Raw genomic sequence first — 25,502 nt, forward strand, 5'->3', positions numbered from 1 at the left:
CCTCACTTGCATGCAGAAAAACACTCCATGAGTTTTGCTTACTCCTCTCTATTAAAGAATAGCTCTTCTCTGACTGACCTCCAGTTGTTTTTAGATCTTATGACCTGAGAATTACTCCTGATGAAATTGATCTATTCATCCAGTCACTCATTTAATCACTCAATAAATCTTGATTGAGAGCTCGCTGTAGTGGCGTTGTAAGGCATCACCCCAGCTAGACTGAACTGTCTTTCCTGGAATTCCCTTCCTTGTGTGGTTCTAGCTAGAGTGGGTCACATGAGAGTTTCCTAAGAGATATTTGGAGGACAGAGTTACAGCAGCAGGCATTTAGTTGCTAACTCCATGACATGAGGCCTTGCTGGGCTGGCAAGTGCTTCAACATCCCCTAGGTTTGGCTTCAGCTTCTCTGTCATCGGAACCAGGGTGTTTAACCCCTTAATGAAGGAACCTGTCCTCTACATGACACACAATCTACCAAGGTCAGAGTCAGCAAGAACTGAAAAGATTTCTGTCCCTATGAGCTTCAGTTTTAACATGGTGGGAAGTCCTTGTATAAACTAATGTTTTGATTTTTTCTTTTTTATTTTAACTTTTTAAAAAATTTATTTTGAGAGAGAGACAGAGTGAGAGAGAGAGCATGAGAAGGGAGGTCAGAGGGAGAAGCAGACTCCCCATGGAGCTGGGAGCCCGATGTGGGACTCGATCCCAGGACTCTGGGACCATCACCTGAGCCGAAGGCAGTTGCTTAACCAACTGAGCCACCCAGGCACCCTGTTGTGATTTTTTCATACGTGCTCCTTTTTCCCCAGGTTCTTGTCAGTTATTTGGATTCCTGCCAATGAAGTAGTCCCTGCACTTAACCTTGAATTCCTTTCATGATTTAAGGGGAGAATCTTGACCAGAACCACTAAGGCAATGGTTGTATTATTTTTTTTTCTTTATTTCCCCCATGGTTGGGGGAAATGGTTGGCACAATAATGTTGGTTAACACCTCCATCCCATCACATAATTACCTCTTTTTTTGTTATGAGAACATTTAAGATCTACTCTCTTAGCAACTTTCAAATATCAAATTATTATCATCACCATGCTGTACATTAGATCCCCCAGAATTTATTTATCTTATAATGGGAAGTTTGTACCATTTGACCAATGTTTCCCCATTACTCCCAGTCCCTGGCAACCACTCTTCTACTCTCTGTTCCTTTCAGTTTGTCTTATTTAGATTCTGTACAAAAGTGAGATCATACAGTATTTGTCTTTCTCTGGCCTATTTAAGTTGGTGTGATGTCCTCAGGATCCATTCATGTTGTCAAAAATGGCAAGATTTCCTTCTTTGTTATGACTAGATAATATTCTACTGTGTATGTATACCACAACTTCTGTATCCATTCATCCATTTGTGGACACTTAGGCTGTTTCCATGTCTTAGTTACTGTCTATAATGCTGCAGTAAACATGTAGATACAGATATCTCCATCTTTTTTTTTTAAGATTCTATTTATTTTTCAGGGAGAGAGAGTGAGAACAAGCAGGGGGAGGGAGCAGCAGGCAGAGGGAGAAGCAGGCTCTGTGCTGAGCAAGGAGCCCCATGTGGGACTCAGTCCTAGAACTCTGGGATCATGATCTGAGTGGAAGGCAGATGCTTAACTGACTGAACTACCAAGGCATCAACAGATATCTCTTTGAGATTGTGATTTCCATATATATATATATGAAAAAATAAATATATATCTCCAAATGCCAAGCAAGCATGTGGCCCAAATCCCTAGACAATGTGTGCCAATTCTCCCGAACTTTACCCAAACTGATATTGATTTGGGTAGAAACCTCGTGAGAATTGGCTGGAAACCTCTGGCGAACTCGTAGAACCTTTATATCTATATATCTATATAGATATAACATATATGCATCTATATATCTATATAGATAGATATATGGATATGAAGGTAATGAAATATAACCTTCATATGAAATATAACCTTAATATGAAATATAACCTATGTGTGTGTATATATATGTATATATATATATATACACACACACGCACACACACACCCAGAAGTGGGTTTGCTGGATCATAAGATAGTTTTAGTTTTAATTTTTTGAGGAACCCACATACTGTTTCCACCATATTTTACACCACCTGACACAAAGTAAAGACTCAATAAATTATGAAGAATTTATACCAACATAACCATCTATTTAGCCACTCCATTTACCAAGGGCAAAGACTCATTCATTCCACAAGTAACTCTAGAAAGCCTACTGTGTGCTGGGCATGGGGACTTGAAAAAGACCTCAGACCAGAATGAGGCAGCTGTGCCATATCTTGGATGGTATTAAGACAGTAGAAGTACAGTATTTCTGAAGATTAATCTGACATTAGCTAAGAGCATCTCACAAAAAGGTCACATGACAATAAGAAGCCAAGTTGAATTTGATGCCAGATTACCAGGGACATAACATTGATGTATTGTCAAGTACATTTGGGATTACCTTCAACGTGTGTGCATGCGCGCGCACACACACACACACACACACACACACACACACTAAAAACAAAAATATCATGTTCAATAAATACATTTGGCTGAGACAGGCGATTCAAGGGAGTTGGCACATTTTGGTATTTGCCTGCATTGATAATGGACAAAGCCCTATACAGGACACTTTGAAATCTTTGATGAAACCATTCTAATATTTGGAATTTATCCAAAGAGAACAATTCAAATGAAAAATGCTCTATGAATAATTTTGTAAAGCAATACTAACTCATGGAGAAGTATTAGACACAGTCTCAGTTTACATAAATAATGAACTATTATTATTTTATAAATCTAAGACCCATTAACATGAAAGATATGATATATGTGCTGGTATATGGAGTCTTAAGATGAACACAAAAAAGGCACAAAATGACAATACATAAATTCTAATCAGATATGTAAAGTCTTTTTGTATGCATATTTATATAAATCACATAAGTATGATAACAGCAATGTCCACAATAGCCAAATTATAGAAAGAGCCCAGATGTCCATTCACAGATGAATAAATAAAGAAGATGAGGTATATTATGTACAAAATACACGACGGAATATTAGCCATTAAAAAGAATAAAATCTGGGACGCCTGGGTGGCTCAGTTGGTTGGACGACTGCCTTCGACTCAGGTCATGATCCCAGGACCATGATCGAGTCCCGCATTGGGCTCCCAGCTCCACGGGGAGTCTGCTTCTCTCTCTGACCTTCTCCTGGCTCATGCTCTCTCTCACTGTCTCTCTCTCAAATAAATAAATAAATAATCTTAAAAAAAAAAAAGAATAAAATCTTACCATTTGTAACAATATGGATGGAACTGGATGGTATTATGCTAAGCGAAATAAGTCAATCAGAGAAAGACCCTTAGATGATTTCATTCCTATGTGGAATTTAAAAAAGAAACCAGAGGATCATAAGGGAAGGGAGGGAAAAATAAAACAAGACAAGATCAGAGAGGAAGACAACCATAAGGGACTCTTAACTATAGGAAACAAACTGAGGATTGCTGGAGGGGAGTTTGGTGAGGGGATGAGAGAACTTAAATAATGGGCATTAAGGAGGGCACAGGATGTGATGAGCACTGGGAGTTTTTTGCAACTGATGATCACTAAACTACTAACCTCTACCTCTGAAACTAATAATACACTATCTGTTAATTTAATTGAAATAAAATTTTTAAAAATATGAAAATATAAAAGGAAACACCAAATAATACCATAAGAGTGTTACAGTTAAGACTTTTTTAAAATTGAAATTTTATGGCTTTAAATTTACACTTAATTTCATCTGTTCTGTGGTCCTCTTACTAGAATCTACCTCATCCTTTTGCAACTTCAAGCAGGACACTTAATTTCCCTGGTCATCATTTATCCAAGGGAAAAATTCTGACTACCTTAGAATGTTACTAGAGGATGGAATAAGATAATGTTTACACAGTATGTCTGTAAATTGTGTTTTCTGTCACCCAAACCAGCATATTCCTTCTAGAGGCTGTTTGGGTGTCTCCCTCTACCAACCGCTAACTCCCAATTCTCCTTGCATTTCTTTATCAGTTCAGAACAAGATCCTGGCTTTGTCCTGTTAAGAATTTCTCACAAAGGGTATCGCCCTATGCACAGTGGGTGCCTTATATAGGTATCTGAAATGGAAGACCTTTTTAGCCCAGCACAATTCTCAACCCAAACGAGTTCAGCAATTCTTACCCACATCAAGCAGTAGCATTTTGATTCATTCTCTTACAGTGGGGAGAGCAAAAGGAGATGAGGGGTCCCAGAGCAATGATTCCCCCTTGTTATCACCTGCAAAGCTGTCAATCTTATTCAGTATCTGCAGAGATCCCCATGTAAAGACAAAAGGCTGCAGGCCATTCTAGAAGATGAAAGGCACCATCAGCACAAACTTTTGGCAGCAGTGTATGAAAGTCAGTCCCTCAGGATCCCATATTCAGAGAGGCTCCAAAATATTGACATGTTGGCAGCTTGCCCTCTGAGACTCTTTTCTCAGAAGGCTCAGGTGTTCTCTGGTCTTATAGTTCCTTCCATTACTCAGCACTTCTGTCTGGACTGTGAAATCAGCTGGCTAAGCACAGGAAGGTAGATGGACCTCTATAAAAAATACCTCTTTTCCTTCCTTCCCCTTTCACAAGCACCAACAAGAAGAGAAAGTTATTGTTAAGATTTGACTTTTAGAATCAGAGTTCTTAACTGTAAGTAAAGAAATTACTTATTTTGGGGGGGGGGCCCTGAGTGGTGCAGTTGGTTAAGCATCCAACTCTTGGTTGGAGGTCATGATGTCAGGGCCCCACTTTGGGTTCCACACTCAGTGCAGAGTCTGCTTGAATTTCTCTCTCCCTTTTCCTCTGCCTCTGCCTCTTGCAAATAAATAAATCTTTAAAAAAAAGCTAATAAAAAAGCCAAACTTAAAAAAAATTTCACTGATGACCACATAATTTAATTCAGTAGAGTATCTCAAAACTCTTGAGAGGGTTTTGATCCTCTCAATCAAAGGCTGTGGGGCTTTGAGAGGTTCTTTGGAAAATTTTGTCAGAGGAAGGGGAAGATACCAGAGAAGACACTTTTCAAATCAGTCTTTTTATTTTCAAGCATGGAAGCATGGAAAAACAGGATTCTCTCATGAAAGAAGACTTCAAAGAGGAAAATATTGCTTTGAAAGGTTTATCTTGGCACTAATGATTGACATTGGATGATTTTAATTCTGAGAGGTCTGTCAACATAAAGGCAAAACATAACACCAAAAGTTCAAGCTTCCATTTTTCTCTATTATGGAGGAGGACAAAAATATTATGCAAGAGTGGGTTAAGTAATGCATGGAGCCCAAATAATTGGATTTTTTTCTGCTAATATAAATTATAATGTTTGTTTTTGAACTGGTATTTTTTTCACTGGTAAGAAAGGCTTGTCATGGACAGTGGCACTAATCAGTAATATTTTCTAGGAGTGCATTTCCCACTGATGCCAGCTACAAGGAGCAGCCTGAAGCCCTACACTTCTCAGTGCCTGATGGTTTTCTTCATCTCTGGACACATGGAAATAAAATGGCATTTTTTTCTGAATAAAATATTTTATGAAGTGAAAACTGATTTTTTTCATGTAGCCTTTGTCTCGGTATTTGGGGACAGTGTAACCCATTCTCATCTCACAAGATTGCTCCATCACAATCCAAGAGATAGGGTCCCCCTCTGGACCCAGCACACCAAATCCTGGAAAATTCTGGAGACAGCATTCAATATATTTAAAGCTCCTTTCATTTTTTCCAAAGTTCCACTGCTCATTCACAGGCCCCACATGGGAGGCATCCAAGATGTTCTGAAAGCTTCCTTTCCTGTCAACAAAAGAATGTACATTTATTCAGCCAACATTTACAAAACACCAGGATTGCAGAGAATAAGACATCAACCCTTTCCTTGAAGATCCCACAGCCTAGAAGAAGAAACAGAAGGGCAAAATAATAATAATAATAATAATAATAATAATAATAAATAAAAAACAAACAAACAAAAAAACCCAAACCTACTAATTCTTTGTCTGCTTCAAAAATGTTCCCAAATAATTAAGAGGGAGCTAACTGTATGTGCTTTATGATACACATAGTATAATACATCTCAAAAAAAGTCTAATCGTATATCCAAAGAAAGAAGAAAATAAGATATGTCTTAAAAGAGGAAGGATATAGATAGACCAGAGTAGTCCTTGATTTTGTTTGCCTGAATTTTGTTTGAGGATACATGTGTGAAGACACAGATTTTGAATTCTACCCACAAAATATCTAAGTGCATAAGATAATATTCCTTTCAACAGATATTTCAATAAAATATGTATCACAGGAAGGTGAGAGACATATTGATCTTATGGTTTCATGTGTCCGAAAGCCCATTCATCACCACATGCCTCTAGAGAAGTGCCAAAAATGCAATGTAAGAAACACCAGTATAGGAAAAAGAATATTGGAATTTCCAATGGTAATGGTTACAATTTAATCCTAATTCTCTCACTGGACAAATTATCTGAGACTGAGTCTTTTCATCTGCAGAATCAGAATCACATCCTCTGTGGCTGGAGGAGGTGGAAGAGTCCTAAGAAGTTTCACCTATCCCCAGGGAGGAGGAGTTTTCCAGAATTGGTCAGTTTCAAGGTCACCCAGATATTAATGGGAATTCTTTATTTTTTCTTTGATCTCTTATTATCCAGTTATAACCTTCTCTAAAGACTGCCAGTAATGCCATTTAGTTATTTAACCTTCCAGTAACGCTCTGTAATTTTAGATGTTTACATATTATGATAGCATACTATATATGCTACTCAATTTTACTTGTTGTTGCTTTTCACCTAGCCATACATTTTGAAATTCTTCCCATATAGTTCATATAGAGCTGCTTCCTTCTTGTTAATGGCTGCTTATTACTCCATAACAAATCGACCTGTGTTGCTACTGAAGGACACATTTGTTATTTCATATGTTATGCTTTCACATATTGAATTCATCTAAATCTTAAAATCCAATTTGGGAATATCTTCCATAATATACATATTCTTTTACCTAACTATTTCAATTCCAGGACTCATCTTTCAGAAATAGTTATACAATTTGGGCAATGATCTCTTTATGAAGATATTTCTTGCAGAATTTTTGTTACTAGGAAGAATTGGAGATAAATTGAAAGTGTGCTAAAATGGGAATACTTAACTGTGCATCTCTTTCTTATAGAAATCTATGCAACTGCCAAAATGAATGAAACATATCTATATGAGCATATATGAAAGGTTTACATAGCATACTGCTGAGGGAAAAGAAACTGCAGTACAGTATCTGCATATGTTGTCAAAACAAAAAAGAACAAGAAAACAAAACCAATTCATACATGCAGAGTACTACAAGCACACACACCAATTTTTAAGAATATTTACAACTACACCGCCATCAAAAAGAATGAAATCTTGCCATTTGCAAGGATGTGGATGGAACTAGAGAGTATTATGCTAAGCAAAAGAAGTCTGAGCAAGATAATTATCATATGATTTAACTCATATGTGGAATTTAAAAAAGAAAAAAGAGATGAACATAGGGAAAGGGAAGGAAAAGTAAAATGAGATTAAAACAGAGGGAGGCAAACTATGAGACTCTTAACTATAAGGGCAAACTGAGGGTTGCGGAAGGAGAGGCGGGGGTGGATGGATAGGGCAATTGGGTGATGGGCGTTAAGAAGGGCACTTGATGTAATGAGCACTGGGCGTTCTATGCAGTGGACGAATCCCAAAATCTATCCCGAAACCAAAAAAATACACTCTGTGTTAACTAAACTTAATGTAAAATTTTTAAAAAGAATATTTATACCTGGACAGGAAGATTGTGGGGAATCCAGTGAACAAACCTTCACTTTTTACTTTGAATACTTGCATACTTTGTAAAAGCATGTGGTATTTTTGCAAGAAATACGTAATTTCAGTAAAGACTCTCTAATGTCACTATGATGTCCAGGACCCCCCCAGGAGGACTCGTATAGGACTCAGTAGTTATACATGGAAAGGACCTCATCTAATGAAGACCCTTCCCATGCTCAGCAAACTTCTGCTAATAGATTTCCCTTCCGTTACCCCTACAAATGTGTACTGCATAGTTTATTGTCAAACTGTGCATTTCTGAGTGTGGTCCTTATGACAACTGAATGATTTGTTATTAGGAATTTGGGAAGCAACACAAAAAATCTCACTTGCTATCTTCATCCACTTTGGGCATGCTAAATGATTCCACCAAACCCATCTCGTCATCACTTGATGTCTTGGGTTCCACTGGTATTTTTGTCATAATGAGTGTGGTCTTCAAGTGATCTTCCTGCACTGGTTTTGCAGCTGAAATCTTTCTTATTGCCGCCCCCACATTCACTTGGCAACCTGGAGAGGAGAAGAATGGGCAGTGCCTATCCCCTTCCACATCTAATGTGAAAGAACCAAGGGTCTTTGCCTTTTAACTTAGATCAGTCACCTTGGATCTGGAAAGTTTGTTGCCAACTGATAACCTGGGGGCATGCCAGGACTTCCTCTAACTTGTCAGGAGCTTTGGTGAAGATGTGGTAAGTGTTGGTATAATGATCCAGGTCGTCTTTCATCTCCTGATACAACAAATATTAATCATACTTATATGACAGTATGATTTACAAATTGTTCTTGCATATGTCTGGAGTGCGAGATGCTCAGTTGTTTAATACCCTCTGTTTGGGGGATGCCTGGGTGGCTCAGTTGGTTAAGTGTGGCTCAGTCAGTTAAGTGTCTGCCTTCAGTTTAGGTCACAGTCCTGGGGTCCTGGGATTGAGTCCCACATCAGTCTTCTTGCTCAGAGGGAACACTGCTTCTCCCTTTGCCTGCTTCTCCTCCTGCATGTGCTCTCTTTCTCTCTGACAAATAAATAAATAAACAAATATTTTTTGAAAACATATCCCGTGTTTTTCCCAGAGGTGCAGACAGAAAATGGCCTTGGAGTCCCTTGAACAATAATCACCAGGGACAGACCGAAGATGGTGTCTTGAGGCAGCTCTTGGTAAGGTGGGAAGCAGCTCCATTGTCTGAGATGGAAGTTTCACCAGAAATAGGGTGTGTTAAGGGTTTTAAAGAGACAGTGCCTACCTTGTGGAGAGAAATATAGGAAAATATAGGAATATAGGGTATCAGGACTTGAGGTCTGTGAAGAGACCATGTCCAGGCTAATTCGGACTCAGCACTCTGGTGCTGGCATGGTGATTGGCTCTTTTTTGTTTGTTTGTTTGTTGTTTTTTTTTCGCTGTCACGGATATATTTTTTCCAGGGGTATATATTTTTTTAATTTATTTTCAGCGTAACAGTATTCATTGTTTTTGCATCACACCCAGTGCTGCATGCAATCCGTGCCCTCTCCAATACCCACCACCTGGTTCCCCCAACCTCCCCCCGCCCCTCCCCCCCCCCCCCCACCCCTTCACTCTTGCTGTGCATGTGAATTGAGAGGACTTTCAGGAAGAACTGTCAGGCTGGAGCTCACAGCACCTGGAGGGAAGGGCCCTTCTCCCATGCCCCTCATTCCTGCTGACCTTCTGCAACTTAACTCCCTTAGAGGTGAGTTGTGCTCTAATTTTCCTGATAACTATGTAAATGGAGAAGTGTGGGCAGAGGGGTTAAAAAAAATCCCTATTTTGGGGTGGAAGAGATTCGCTTATACCCCACAAATCTGTAAGATGGGAAAGGTATTTTCTTTAAATACATAGTTGTCTCTTTTTTCTTTTCTTTTCTTTTTAAGATTTTATTTGTTTATCTGAGAGAGAGCAAGAGAGAGAGAGAGAGAGATTATGTGTGTGCATGTGCACAGGAGGGGTAGAGTGAGAAGCAGACTCTCCACTGAGTGGGGCTTCCCCACATGGGACTCTATCCCAGACCCTGAAATCATGACCTGAGCTGAAGGCAGACACCCAACAACTGAGCCACCCAGTCACCCCACACAGTTGGCTCTTGAGCAACACTAGTTTGAACCGTGCAGGTCCACTTTCGAGCAATTTTTAAAAAATAAATACAATATAATGCTGTAAATGTATTTTCCCTTAGTATTTGAATAACATTTTATTTTCTCTAGCTTACTTTATTGTAAGAATCTGGTATACAATACAAGAGCATATAAAATATGTGTTAATAGACTGCTTGTTATTGGGAAGGCTCTGGTCAACAGTAGGCTACTAGTTGTTGAGTTTTTGAAGACTTGGGAGTTCTATACAGATTTTTGACTGCGGGAGTTGGTGTCCCTAACATCTGTGTTGTTCAAGGGTCAACAGTACATGACTCATATCATGTTTAACAGTGCTCTGACACAGTAATTTTTATCAACTTTGCTTTTATAGCTAAGAAAGCCACAGTCTTCTAACGTCACACAACTAGTCACTTGGCAGATTTAGATCTGAAACCCATTGATTCAGATATTATTGTATTATATTGCTTTAGTCCCAGGAAAAGCAAAACATTTCCTAATTCTCTCCAGCCACAAACATCTATCTTGAGGTATATGCCTGCTACAAGAATCTCAATGGAAAAAAACTGACCAGATGGGATCCCGACGTTATTTACAAGCCCTGGATTATTGGCTATTTGGTTTATACCCATGACTTATTTCACTATCCTCCCCTTCTCTCCAAGCAGCCCTTCCAAAATCTATATGGGTCAGGGGTGCCAAGGTTCTTCTCCGCAGCCCCCAGATTCAGTTCCCTCATATCCACACGGAGACCATCCTGAGTGTGACTGGCTTGGTATTCAGTAGCTCGTGCTCTTACCTCTTTCCGATGCCAAGTAATTACCATATGCCTAAAAAAGCACAGATGAACAGGTGAAAAGGACATTTTCCTTTGAGATAGGGTCTTAGAAGTAGTTGGGAAATAATCCAAGATTTAGGAGCACTAAAGGGGATAGAGCTAGTGATTTCAGGATGGCTCTCCAAATACCCATTGGAGGGTATGCTGGAAAAAAAAAAACAAAACAGGAAAGGTCCACAAAATCTAAGGAAATAGCCGATTCAAGAGGAACTGGCTCCCCTAACATTCATTCATTCTTTTTCTAAAAAATTCATTCCTTTTTTCCCCCACTTCATAATATGCCATTTTTTGGGCACCTGTTGTGTGTCAAGTGTGAAGGATTCCAAGGTAAGTATGACATGGCCACTGCATGGACATAGGATGGAGTAGGATGGAGCACCTGGGTGGCTCAGTGGGTTAAGCTTCTGCCTTTGGCTCAGGTCATGATCCCAGGGTCCTGGGATCTTTGCTTGCCAGGGAGTCTGCTTCCCCATCTCTCTCTCTGCCTGCCTCTTTGTGATCTCTGTCTGTCAAATAAACAAATGAAAATCTTCAAAAAAAAGTCTAGCAGGATGGAGAGGTACACAGTCTGATCTTAATAGGATGCATGTTCTGATAGATGCATGCACATGCTGTGTGGGGTCTCAAGGAAGAAAAGCATTACCTGTCAGGGAGTGTTGGGAGACTTCCAGAAGAAGTAATATTTGAATCTGGTCTCCAGGGACAAGTTAAGTCTTTTCCTGGCAAAACAAAGAAGGAGGGCTAGTAATTTTTGGTGAGAGAAAAAGCATGTTTGAGTACCTGAAGATGTGGCAGATTGTATCATACCCGCTGAGCTGTGAGAGGCTTTGTGACTGGACCTTGTGGTATGTAGCAGGGATGCGTTGCAAGATGAAGTGGAGAAGCTGGGACATTTTCTGATCAACCTCACAATTAAGGGGTGTGGATTTTATGCCTTGAACTGAAAGTTTAAACAAGGGAGAGGTATGATCATATTTGTGTCAGATAGATGCCTCTGATCACCATCTGTAGGTGCATTAGTAATACTGCAGAAAAGCAGGTATTGCAATAGCCCGGAGCAGATAAGGAATTCTACTAGAGATGGCAGTAGAAGGGATCTGAACAAGTTTTAAGAGGCCAAAGAAGGAGGAAAAGGAGGAGGCAGCCGAGGACGAGGAGGAAGGAGGAGGAGAAGGAGGGGGAGGAAAAAGAAGAAAAAGAGGGGAGGGAGACGAGGAAGAAGAGGAAGGGGAGAGGGCGATGAGGAAGAGGAAGAGGAAGGAGAAAAGCAGGTGCCTGATCCAGGTATTCATAACAAATAGCCTGGAGGACATGGGGAGATAGAGAGGAGAAGGGAGTTGGGGGAAATTGGAAGGGGAGGTGAACCATGAGAGACTATGGACTCTGAAAAACAATCTGAGGGGTTTGAAGGGGCGGGGGTGTGGGAGGTTGGGGTACGAGGTGGTGGGTATTAGAGAGGGCACGGATTGCATGGAGCACTGGGTGTGGTGCAAAAATAATGAATACTGTTTTTCTGAAAATAAATAAATTGAAAAAATTAAAAAAAAAAAAGACCATCCTGCAGAGGGAATCTGAATTTAGATTTGTATTTTAATCTGCCCTGGGCAGGTTCTGAACCCTGAATCTATACTCCCACACTTTACTCCTCTCTCCCAGGTTTCTCCCAACTCTTTCACCTTCAAGGACTCAGGGATGCTCTTTTCCAGGGATTCATACAGAATCTGCAGCTTTTGGGGTTCATGAAGCACAAACATCTTGTATAGCACTTCAGCCCCTTTCTCTTAGGAAGATGACCTAAGGAAAAAATCATGCAAACAGAGATATCTTGAGGGATGAGACAGGTGTCCAGGAAAAGGAGGAAAGAGGAATCACCCAGGACATCATATATTGCCAGAAATAAAGGGCTTTAGAAATTATCAAGCCCAAAGCTTTCATTCTGTAAATGAGAAACTAAAGCTCAGAGCTGCAGCTCGACCCTGGGGCTCCTGGGTGGTCTTCCAACAATTCCACAGAAAGTACCATAACACAACTTGTGAAATGAACCTCTTTATGCCCATTTGATTCAAATTAGGCCAAGACTCTAAGAAGCAAATGTCACTAGCTGTCCAGCTGCAAGTGAAGAACAATGAATCTTTCAGAAAAACTGTCCCAGGGGACCCTGAAGTCCTTGGGCATTGAAACACTTGCTCTAATGTTGCTGTACAATTAGTATTTTCAGGCATCATGAAAGAATGCGATCTTCTGGAAAAGATTCTAAAGACCATATTACATGTAGTTGCTTTTTTCTGAGGAACAAAATCATAGGAAGGAAAAATTATTGATCAGGGATGATATTACCCAAGTATAAGTTGGCTAAATATAGAAACTGGAATTATATCCTAGAAACCTTAAAAATAGAGCAAACCTTTTCATTCAATAATTTCACTTTTAGAAACCCAACCCAAGGAAGCAATAATAGGTATCTGTAGAGATGTAAATACAAAGAAATTCATTGCAGTATTATGATATGGTAAATTTAGAAATTATCTAAAACTAGGACATGAGTCTGGCTCGGTCAGAAGAGCATGTGACTCTTGATCTCCAGTGAGAGTTCGAGTCCACATTGGGTAGAGAGGTTACTTAAATAAATAAAACTTTAGAAAAATAGAAATGATCCTAAGCCCATTATAGAGGAATGCTTAAATTAATGGTGGGCATATCCAAATTGTGGATTACCAGGCAACCGTGAAAATGATGTTTTCGAAGTGTATTTAAAGACAGAGAAAAATGACCATGTTATAAACAAAGGGAAATATCTAATATAATCCCAAATGAGTAATATAAAGATGGACAAGTAAATGGTTACTTATGTATATGTATGTATGTATGTGCATATCCACCAAATTTATTCTAAAACAAAATAGTAATTAAACAAGATACACATATGAACTTTTTTCCAATCTTATTCACAAGAATATCTGACTATAGGGGTGCCTGGGTGGCTCAGTGGGTTAAGCTTCTGCCTTTAGCTCAGGTCATGATCTCAAGGTCCTGTGATTGAGTCCCTCATTGGGGGGTCTCTGCTCAGTGGGGAGCCTGCTTCCCCTCTCTCTCTGCCTACTTGTGATCTATCTTTCTCTCTGTCAAATAAAGAAATAAAAATCTTTAAAAAAAGCATATCTGACTATAAATATAATTACATAATATATATTTATATTACATATACCTGATCAAGGTATATATGATACATAAAGACATTGATAAGATGAACCATGTTTTCTAAAAACCAACAAATACAAAAAATTCAAAGCAATTTTGAAGGCTTAGAGTGGAGCCATCAATTTATTCATTTTTAAGGTTTATTTATTTCTTTATTTTATAAATATTTTATTTATTTATTTGAGACAGCGAGAGAGCACAAGCGGGATAGAGAGGAGCAGAAAGAGAGAGAGAAGCAGACTCCCTGCTGCTGAGGGACCCAGATGTGGGGCTCAATCCCTAGACTCTGGGCTTGATCATGACCTGATCTGAAAGCAGATGTTTAACTGACTGAGCCACGCCATCTCCCTGGAAATGAGAGACTTTAAACTAAATTTAACTTATGGGATCTAGAAGAAAGAAGGACAGAAATAAAGGATGATGGAGACCAATCAAGTGGCACAGTATGGAAAGAACAAGGGATGAAAGCACTTTATAAGGTCAAAGAATAGCAATGGTGATAGACAAGGGAAATGAATTCAAACCATAGGAGATTGGGGTCATAAATTAAGCTATTAGAGGTTAGGATTTCAGAGGTGGGTTAGTTCTGGACATATGGCTATTGGCTTTGACTTCAAATCAATAGAATCGGAGCCAGTAAGGGACTAGGAGTTTTGGGTGTGATAGACATCACGATGATGTGGCAGGAGTTTTGACAGAAAAGTCTGTGAGTCAGATGCCACATGCATCTGTCAATGGAGAAAAATTTGGCAGAAAACAACAGGAAAGAGTCAGACTTCATCTTAGTCATCTGGCACAGGACTCAAAGGAAGGTTTTCTGTGCAAATAAATGAACAACACTTTAGAAGATGGGTTAGAGGCCAGGAGAATGCTGATTCTTATCTTTATCACAGTTTCCATGGGTGTCTAGAGGGTGTAGGAACAGGTACATGTGTATCAGTTATTTTTTAGTTCAAGGAAAGGATTTGGACTGCTTACCAGTTTAAAATGACACCCACTAGTAGACGGTAGATCCTTAAAGTACTTCCTGGGCTCCAGAGACATACATTTTGAGGACTTGGTTCTTGACAGTGGAATTTGTGGGTACTTCTCCCAAGGATTCCAAGGGTGGGAAAGTGAATTAACAAATACAAATTATTTAGAATCATGATTCTGATTAGTTGAAAAGCCGAGGAAAAAAAATGCTTTGGCTGTCCAAAACAATTCTGCATACCTGAAGTTTCTTTGTAGACGTGGATATACACCAGCTTCTGTCATTGCTCAGTTTGACAGTGGAGACGCTTCTGGAGCTATCACCTTACAGTCTCATCCCCATAAAACTTGAACTGACTCAGGTTGTCAGTGTTTAGCATAAAACTACAAGATGTTGTGGGTTCCTGTAGAGCAAACTGGAGGTCCTGTCCTTTGACATTAAGTCAGAGGCATTGTCGACCAGAGGAAGACCAGGAATATGCTCTGTATGAATAACTTCTACAATTACAAGAAGTTTCCCACTGAAGTTTTTTATTTATATGCAGTCACTTACAGTCTATTGGCTATTTCAAAGCAATAAAAATAAGGCAACTGTAGAGATGGCAAAAATGGCTTAGCAGCCACATTATTTAAATGGTATCATTAAAAAAATAAATAAATGGTATCATTAAGACAAACAAAATATGTGGAAAATTTGGTTTCACTGCGAAATGCCTGGTTTACTACCTTCTACCATTTATGACCTGGAAAACCTGAGAACACCCTTGGGCAGTTGTTGTTAGTATTAGAACTGAGTTCATACACCTTGCCCTTCCTATTGTTTACAGGGAAGAGGACAAATGAGAGGGGAGGTATAGTAAACACAAGAAGAATAAACACTTAATGGATAAAAAGCACGAGAGGGGCTGGAATTCATTTTGGAGAGGAATGAAAGTAAAATGTCTTTTCCAAGTGTTCTCCTCAGCCATCTACCTCAAGATCATCTGGCCTTCCTTGTTCAAATTATAGGAATTTCTCCAAATCAATGGAATCAAGGTCTTCCAGAATGCTTGGGAATATGATTTCATACAAAGCTACCTTAAAGAGTCCGGTCTATGTTAACATTTGGGACACTGAGAGAGAGGAGAAGGTAAATAAGCTTTCAACGTTTTACCTACTTTCTGGAATGCTGTGAAACCAGGTAAAAAATTTTAATCATTCATGAAGTGAGAACAACAAGAGTTATTTCACACAAATCAGGAAGATGATGCTGGGAAAATGAATATCTTCAACAAAATTACAAAACTAGATGATGTTGGGAGAATGAATGTCTTCCACAAAATCACAAAACTAGCCAAGAACAATGCCTCAACTGAAGCCAAAGACCAGGTTCTTTTAACAACATCATGATTCTTCAGTGAGTCATTCCCTACCCGTGGCTAGTCTATGTTTTTTTTATAAACATACTTCATTCATTTAGATAAAATTGTAAATATCACAGATATATGTGCTTGTTATATAAGGTCTTGCAGTTTCAGTAATTCCACTTTTTGAGCCAAAAATAGTTTACACAATCTATCAAAGAATTTTGACACACTTGTAATTTTCTATGATTAATTCATTCACAAATTTACATTAGCTACCATATGTTAATTCATCCTCCTTTTACATATGTTGTTCTATTTCCTGCCACTAAAAGCGTATTTTCTTTCATACTTGAGATGGTACTGTGGATAGCTGAGATCACACAATTTTGTGTCCCACACTGTACATCACACAAGTAATTTCTCAAGCCACTAAAAATGTTTCTAAAGATAATCTATAATGTTTGCACAATTGAAATGCCCACTTAAGAAAGAATTTTATTTCATGATATTTGGACTCTCCTAGAAAGTCCCTATGTAGGAGACATAATTACTAACGTAACATTCCTGGGTGCTCTTTCTTACTTCCATAGACATGTATGGACGGTCACTTTTTGTTTCTAATGGCTTATTCTACCAAATATTCCTATCCCAAATAGACACTCTTATTACTCACACCTTTATGGAACTTGGACACTTTGGGATGTTTTGTATGCAAATTGCCAGTCTTCTGTAACTGTGTAGAAAAGAAGGTAGAAAGGAGAAAAGGGGGGAAACCAGATGGTCGAGTGGAATAAGAAGAGACCTTCTCATGGAGACATGGCAGAGACAAGTGTACTGGGGCAGGCCACCTCAAAATTTCAGTAACTTAAGATACAGGTAAAGTATAACTTTACTTCTTGCCCACATCACAGTGCCATATGAGGGAGAAGAAATTCTGCCCCACACAGTCCTATAAGAATGAACTTTTTATTTAAATTCCAGTGAGTTAACATACAGTGTAATATTAGTTTCAGGTGTACAATGTAGTGATTCAACACTTCCATATATCACAGAGGCTCATCCCATCGTGTGCACTCCTTCCTCCCCATCACCTACTTAACACATCCTCCCCAACCCCATCCCCTCTGATAACCATCACTGTGTTCTCTATAGTTAAGAGTCCATTTCATGGTTTGCCTCTCTCTCTTTAAGATGCAGGTTTTTTCCATATTGTTATTCTGTCTTCCTCTAAGACCTGAGTTTTCTCTAATAAGCTCATAAGTAGAGGAAGAGAGGAAGGGTCAGCCCTGGAAAGGGTGCCATCATGTCACTAAAATTCCACTAGCCATAATTCAGGCCCACGACTATACTTAACTATAACTGAGACTGGACAGTTGTTTCTAGCCATAGTCTCAAGAAAAAAAAAAATAGAGACTATGGTATTGATGAGCACGTGAAGAAACTGCCACAATGAGGGAAGATAACCTGTTGTCAAAAAAGAATAAGTTGGAAAATGAATAAAGAAGCCTGATGGAGGAAACGATCAACATCTTCCAAATCCTAAAGTCGGTAAGATGTTGGTATATTGATGGAGAACCAAACAAAGAAATGGGTATTCCCTGCAACAGACTTCAGTGAACCTATTATAGGGAAACTGTAAAGGAGAGAAGTACTGATTCTGTCCAGAAAAAGGCAAATAGAATCAACTGCCTGAATCCTTTCTTTCTTTTTCTTTTTTTTTTTAAATGATTTATTTATTTATTTATTTGACAGAGAGAGAGATCACAAGTAGGCAGAGAGGCAGGCAGAGAGAGAGGAAGGGAAGCAGGCTCTCTGCTGAGCAGAGAGCCTGATGCGGGACTCGATCCCAGGACCCTGAGATCATGACCCGAGCCGAAGGCAGCCGCCCAACCCACTGAGCCACCCAGGCGCCCGCCTGAATCCTTTCTTGAATAGGTACAACAACCCATTCACTTGCCATTCCTTTATCACAAATACTAGTTGAATACCCACTCTGTTAGACACTGTCCTAGACTGTGAGGTTCAAAGGAGCCAGGCAAGTGAAGGAGAGGAGAGATGTTGGAGTTGGTGAGGACCATGCTCCAGGCAGAGGGATAGCATCGGAGTAGAGCACTTTTGGAAGACATACCTGAGCAACTCAGGTTTGACTGGAGCATAGATGGGAGGGTGAAAGAGGGTGCCAAGTGAGAAGGCAGTTATCGATCCTTAAGTTCTTAATAAGAACTTTCAAAATTCATCCCCAAGATGATAGAAGCCAGTTGGAAAGTCAGGACTGGAGAAACATGGCTGGGAGGTGGGTGTCTGTTGGAGGGATATGCACAGAGGTTATGGCCTCCTGAGCGATATAATAGCTGTTGTCGTGGAAAGAGGTAGATTGATTTGAGATAGGGCAAATGTAGGATTGACAGAATTTGGTGAGTGATTGTGAGAGAGGGGAATGTAAAACATGACCTCTAGGTGTGTGGACTGACCTAATGGAAACATGGATAATTGTTTTTTATAATTTTTTTATTATGTCATGTTAGTCACCATACAGTACATCATTAGTTTTTGATGTCGTGTTCCCTAATTCATTGTTTGTGTATAACACCCAGTGCTCCATGCAATACATGCCCTCCTTAATATCCATCATTGGGCTTGATAATTTTAATTATTTTAAAGGAAAGATACATGAGTAGGTAATGGTGTCACTTCACCTGAAGTCCCTATTATGGTTTTAGAGCAACTATAAAGCCAAATCTCTCTATATACTTATAAATGTCCTTAGTTTTGATGGTGTTTTCATGGTCTCAAATCTTCTAAAGTCAGTTTCCTCAATCCAGTTCTTTCTGTGAGAATACTTATTTCTCTACAACAAATTCTTCATGAGACTGCATACTTCCTCATACTCATGAGAAAGGATTTGCTATTTATCAGAGAAGACTTTTAAATCTGCTTAGGGACATTCTGTTAGAAAACAGGAGAAGGGAGTTGGGGGAAATTGGAGGGGGAGATGAACCATGAGAGACTGTGGACTCTGAGGAACTAACTGAGGGGTTTGGAGGGGAGGGGGCGTGGGAGGTTGGGTGAGCCTGGTGGTGGGTATTATGGAAGGCACATATTGCATGGAGCACTGGGTGTGGTGCATAAACAATGAATTCTGGAACACTGAAAGGAAATTTTAAAAGTCAATAAAAATTTAAAAATAAAACAGAATGTAAACAACAGAAACTCAAAAATGGTCTGCAGTTGCTAGGACTGTAGTTTTTGAATAATAAAGACTAACCCTGACTAATTAACAATCACTAAACACAGTTTTTATAAAGATTTTATTTATTTATATACTTTTTTGAGAGAGAGAAAGAGAGAGAGGGAGAAAGTGGGGGAGGGGCAGAAGGAGAGGGAGAGAGAGAACCTCAAGCAGTCTCTGTGCTCAGTGCAGAGTCCGATGTGGGGCTCAATCCCACAGCTCTGAGAAATGCCCTGAACCCAAATCAAGAGCCAGACACTTAAACAACTGAGCCACCCTGGCGCCCCTACTAAGCCTATTCTAACTAGTGAATGTACTGTTTTATTGTTCCTCCCCTATGAAGTAAAAACATCACTAGTCTCTATATTTTATGGAGGAGTACATAAAGATACAGAGAGATTAAGAAACTTACTCAAGATTTCACATGATGGAAATTGCTGAGCCAGACCTCAGATCTAGATAGTTTGTTTCCAGAGCCCAAGGCTCCAGAGCCTTCCCCAAAGGCCTCCGGTGTAATGAAGGTAAACATCATCCTTCAGCTTCTGATGGCCACAGCTATTTGAGACCACATGAGCTGCCAGTTTCCTCACTGATGTGGAAGCCAACAAAAAGGTAAAAAGAGGTAAATATTAAAAGCTTTTGTTTGTTAACTATTGGAAGTGTATTGCCAAAACTATAAGACAGTCCTTGACTCAAGAATATTTTCAGGGGTGCTTGGGTGGCTCAGCCAGTTAATTGTCTAACTCAGGATTTCTCCTCAAGTTATGATCTCAGGGTCATGAGACTAAGCCTGGGGTCAGGCTCTGAGCTTAACACAGAGTCCACTTGAGATTCTGCTTAAGAGTTCCTCTGTCCCTCCCACTGCTTGTGGGACCTTTCTCTGTCTCTCTCTTGAAAGAAAGAAAGAAAGAAAGAAAGAAAGAAAGAAAGAAAGAAAGAAAGAAGAAAGAAATAAAGAAACTCTTTTTTAAAAAAAGAATATTTTCAGATCAAGCTAGTTTAGAATAAATGCATCGAGGTCCACAGTGTTCAGGGTTATTTCTGGGAGGTTAGCAAGTAATCTAAAAGGAACTTGGACTGGAGGTTGAGTCTTCCCTACCCACCACTGGTAGAGTCATAATACAAATCAGTAGTTAAAACAGGAGTTTCCAGTGATTGGGTGATCCTGGTTCTCGACCAGGTCCTGAAACTGAGCATCTACAGGACACTGAGCAAGCCATGTACACACCTGAAGCTTTTATAGAGCAGTGGTATATAAAGAATCATACTGTCTACTTCACAGAGCTGCTGAAGATGATAAAATAATTCATGGGGTGCACAAAGCAAACTTTCTGGAACATACTGCATGTTTTTAAAGCATGGCTATCTCCACCCCTGTTTCCTAATCAGGTCACATTCTTATTCAATAAAACAGTTTCTTCACCTGGACCCCTGGTACAGATGCGAGATCAGCCAACCAGGTGCTTTCCCTGGACCTGTTGAATCCTAAGAGAGTTGCTTGTGGGAGAATGCATCTATATATACTTCATGTTTCCTGGACCTCCTGAACTTTCCTGAGATACTCTCTGTTCCCAGGACTGGTTCTAAGGTCTCTTTCACCACAGTGAACTCCTTGTTACTTAAATCACCCAGGGAGATTCTAACAACCAATAACCCTCATTGATGAAGTACCTTTACACGATAGCAGTATATTTGATATTCATTCATATGACATTCCCTTGATTTTCATATGTATTCAAGAGTTCTACTCATGTAGTCATTTATTCAAACCTTGTTTTAGCTCTGCCATTTACTGTACTGTGTGACTCAGGGAAAGGAACCTAAATCTCAGCCTCTTTTTCTGTAAAATATGGACATTTAGACCAGCCCCGCAAGGTTGTTTGCAGGATTACAGCTATCTGAATATATATAATTTTTAACTGACATGGCAAATAATACTGACTTGAGCTTCCATGTATCTGGAAGAGATATGGCTTTTGGTAGAAAAATAATGCAATGAAGAAGAAAGAATTAATGTTTACTTTTGGTTTCTCAAAAAAAAAGAACTATGAAGCAAAGCTTTTTCTTTTCCCCTTTTTATCTCATCAGAAACCAAACCTGGAAGCCTCTTCTCATAGACATCTTCCTTTCTGTTTAAGGCATCAAGGCCTATGATTTGCTGCTCTGGGGGAGAAAAGGGGATATAACAATGAGGACACTTTTGGGTGCTGCAGGTTGTGAGGGAGAAGGAGGAATCAGGTGGTGAGGAAGACTAGCCATCAGAGCTATGATTTTTCCCTTGAGGGTTTTTGCTTTGGAGCAGGCGCGGGGGTGCTGGATGAGGAAGGGTTCTTGACTTCACTTTCCTACTTGATACCTGGGATTCCCTGTACAACTCTGGGAGCAGAAACAGGTGAGTATAATTGGTGGTGCATCATAATCACCAGGAGACCTTGACACTAATTGTTTCTGGGTACAAGTGGCCCCTGACTTGGGCATTATACTTTAGAAGGATTGGCATATCACAGTCATTAACTTACTCAAAACAACATGCCTCCTTTACAACATAGGCTCCTTCTCAGTGGTCTTGTGACTAATACTATTCAGGCCCCAGGAAAATGTTTCACATTGTTAGAACTAAAGACTACCAATCTAATGCTGTGAAGGTTAGTAGGTTGTGACATTATTAAACGTTGTAAGAAAAAAGACTTAACTTACATTGTTTATTACTTAGCTTAGATACAATAGCCCAGATACAATACATGATGACATAAGGTAGCCCCTGGTGCCCATTTTCTTTGCGCTCCAAATCATGAATCTAGAGGTTCTAATGACTTAGTAGAGTGTTTGCAATAGTTGCATAAAGGAGATAAGGGACAGTTTGCAATAGTAAGTAGTTAATTTTGCTCTTCAGTTAGTCGTCATGTAGATGTAGAGAGAACATGTATGAATTGTGACATCAATTCTTTATATTGTTTAAAGCATCCAGATGTTGTTTGAAGACATGATAAAAATAGTAAGAGAAGTGATCGTGATTGATATGCTGAAATCAAAATAATTTGGAATAGTCTACAGTAATAATTTATCTTACATGACTACCTTATAACAGCATCTGAACATCATATATAAAATTCATGTTTTATTTATGAATATAGGAAATACTTTAAGAATTTTAATACCTGTTGCCACTGCCTTAGCAATGGAAGATTTGATTGATAGAAATCAGTCTCAGTGCAGTAATGATTCAAGAAAGCTTAGCTAACTCATCAGTGTTGAAAAAGAAAAAATTACGTGACATTGTTTATAGAGTACATTTTGTAATTTTGATTAAATGGAAGTAAAGAAAAGAAATTTTATTAAATAAATTTGTAATAACTGATAAATTATGTAGATCCCTATTGCTTCTCAGCCTTTTGGCTAAGATCAGGTAAAATTATGCAGACCTTATTGTGTTAGTCACCTCAATATCATAAATAGAATACCCAAAGGTACTCAGTATAACCAAATCCAGGCATCTTTGATACATTGCCAACATTGTGTTGTTATCCAGGTATATTTTTCAAGGTGGGAGCACAAAACATCATTTAATAGTTTGATAACTAACTTCTACCATATACATATTTAGATGTAGGCATTTGAGCCTCCAACTGCACCCTTGTCCTGGGTCCTATAAAGGTGGCGATGCGCCTGCTGGAAGCTTAACCCTCCTTTGCAGTGTTCAGCTTTTTCATGGCAGGGAAACTGAGTTGACTGGGACATTACTGGTGGAGTTTTCTAAGTAAGAGAGACTAGAGGAAGGACAGAGTGACAACTACAGGGTCAACAGCCAGACAGCTAACACAGGGGCCACCCAATCAGTAAGAAGGAGGTGGCTGGTCTTCCCAAGGAGCATTGTGTGCGTCAAATAATGACCAATCAGTTCCCCATATATTAATGCCAGAAGGCAAAAAAGCTACCAGACAGATAGGTCTAGAAAAGCAACAAAACTTCCAGCCTGAAAACCTGAATCTTTTCTTCTTCCATGAAGTTGCAAAAACTACTCCCCTTCTCCTGTACATTCAGAGAGCATCTTGTAAAGTTGCAGAGAGAGGAGAAAAATATCAGAGACTGAATATTATCTATAAAGAGTATTTAAGTAAATTAAAGGCACATGGAACTTTTCATCTAACAAACATGTAGGTACTCAAGAGGAAAAACAGAAAAATTATATAGAAAATAAAGAAGCTGTGGAAGCCAAGAAAAACAAGGCTGTATCCACCTTGAGTCTAGCCCTGACGGAAGTACAGCCATCTTAGCAAAGCAAAATCTGGCATGTTGCACCCCCCTCTCCACCCGCTCCCCTCCCCTCGGTAGTATGTGTGACATTCCTTGGCCACCCCTGGCTGCCCTAAAAGAAAAACAAAAAGTTGACTTGCAGAGATCACAATCCTGCAAGATAGGAGTCTCCCTTGGTTTGCAAATGTCCTAGTGATTTACAACAAAGAAGCTATCTTAACAATAGCACAATTTCCAGAGGCAAATAACTCAGTTCCCTAAGCCCTAATGTCATCTTCCCCACCAGAAAACTGAAGGAGGCTGAAGCAGAAGGAAATGTAAATAAAGTTAAATTTCTTCTAAACCTAGATCTCACTAACAAGGACACTTGATAGGAGAAATGTGAAACTTCAGCTCCAAACCTCCAAGATAGTGTCAGGGATCATTCCCAAGCATATGAACCACTGTATACATCTAAAGGGTCTCACAAGAAGATTTTTATCATTGGTAATGAATAACCTTTTTCCCAGACAACAGCTAGCCCCTCAAGGTCCTGGAGACCTTGCTTCCAAAATCCTTTAGAGACTTACATCATCCATAACCCCCTTTTGTCCTTACCCACCACTGAGTCCACCCCTACTCTGCCTTTAAAAACTCTGACTGTAATCTGGCTCGGGGTCCAAGTGCCTACTCCACTGTGTTGGGTATACTTGGGCCCAAGCTTAAGCTTTTCAAATAAACCTTGCTGTGTGAGTTGCATTATCAAGAGTGTTCTCTGTCTAATTGAGGGGTGGTCAACTCTGTACCCTAACAGAAGCCACAAAATATTATGTAAGAATTAGAAAAGATGCTTATGAAGACTGTATTACAACATGAAGAAAGATTCATTATTATGATAAATGGAAAGAAAAGTTATTCCAACCTGCATTCAGAGGATTGCTCAATCATGATAAATAAAGATAATAATTGAAAAAGGCTGGGGGAAATACATAAAAACTTTCAATGTTATTTAGGGTTTAGGAGCTTTGCATATTAGTTAAGGTTACAAGAAGCCAAAAACTTTTTTTTTTTTCTTAGTGTAGAAATGTGTTTTGAGTGGTGGGGTTCATAGATAATGGTCAGAAAAGAATTCTTGGAACATTCCTGGTGCAAAAAGGGTGTTTTTATTATAGCATGGGTGATGAGGGAGCACGAGGCTGGCTGAAGACAAAGCAAAAGCTGGCACCTTGCACCCCCCTCTCCATCTGCTCTCCCTCTGTCACATGTGTAGCATCCCTCAGGCAGCCCTGACTGCCATGAACAATAAGCAAATAGTTAACTTGCAGAGCTCACAATCCTGCTAGACAGGAGTCTCCCTTGGCTTACAAATGTCTTAAATCTCACTAACAAAGATGATTGATAGCAGGATTGTGACACCCCACCAAAAAGTCTCCCAACTATCTTAATGTTAATGGCTGGTCTAAAGACAACATTGATCCCCCCCACAAGGGCAAGGCCTCCGGTAGGCCTGGGACTTCCTGGCACCTTGTAGGCCCTCTTTAGCAAATGAAAACTCCGCCAAAACCTCCCTTCCCCTCACCTTCCCCCAACCGCAGGTTACAGAACCTGCCATCCCTCACAACCCGGGGCAGCAGCTCTTC

At 39.5% G+C, this 25,502-nt stretch overlaps 1 protein-coding gene across 1 annotated transcript; it reads right to left on the minus strand.

Moving 5' to 3' along the window:
- Nucleotides 1–5,481: 5,481 nt before the first annotated feature.
- Nucleotides 5,482–12,638, minus strand: GLYATL2 (glycine-N-acyltransferase like 2). Its single transcript, XM_032359900.1, is given in 5 exon segments — nt 5,482–5,508; nt 5,510–5,885; nt 8,272–8,452; nt 8,544–8,670; nt 12,561–12,638. Coding segments are annotated over 5 exon segments (789 nt in total).
- Between the last annotated feature and the right edge of the window lie 12,864 nt (nt 12,639–25,502).

Source organism: Mustela erminea, chromosome 9, assembly GCF_009829155.1.
Source record: "Mustela erminea isolate mMusErm1 chromosome 9, mMusErm1.Pri, whole genome shotgun sequence".
Classification (NCBI taxonomy): Eukaryota; Metazoa; Chordata; class Mammalia; order Carnivora; family Mustelidae; genus Mustela; species Mustela erminea.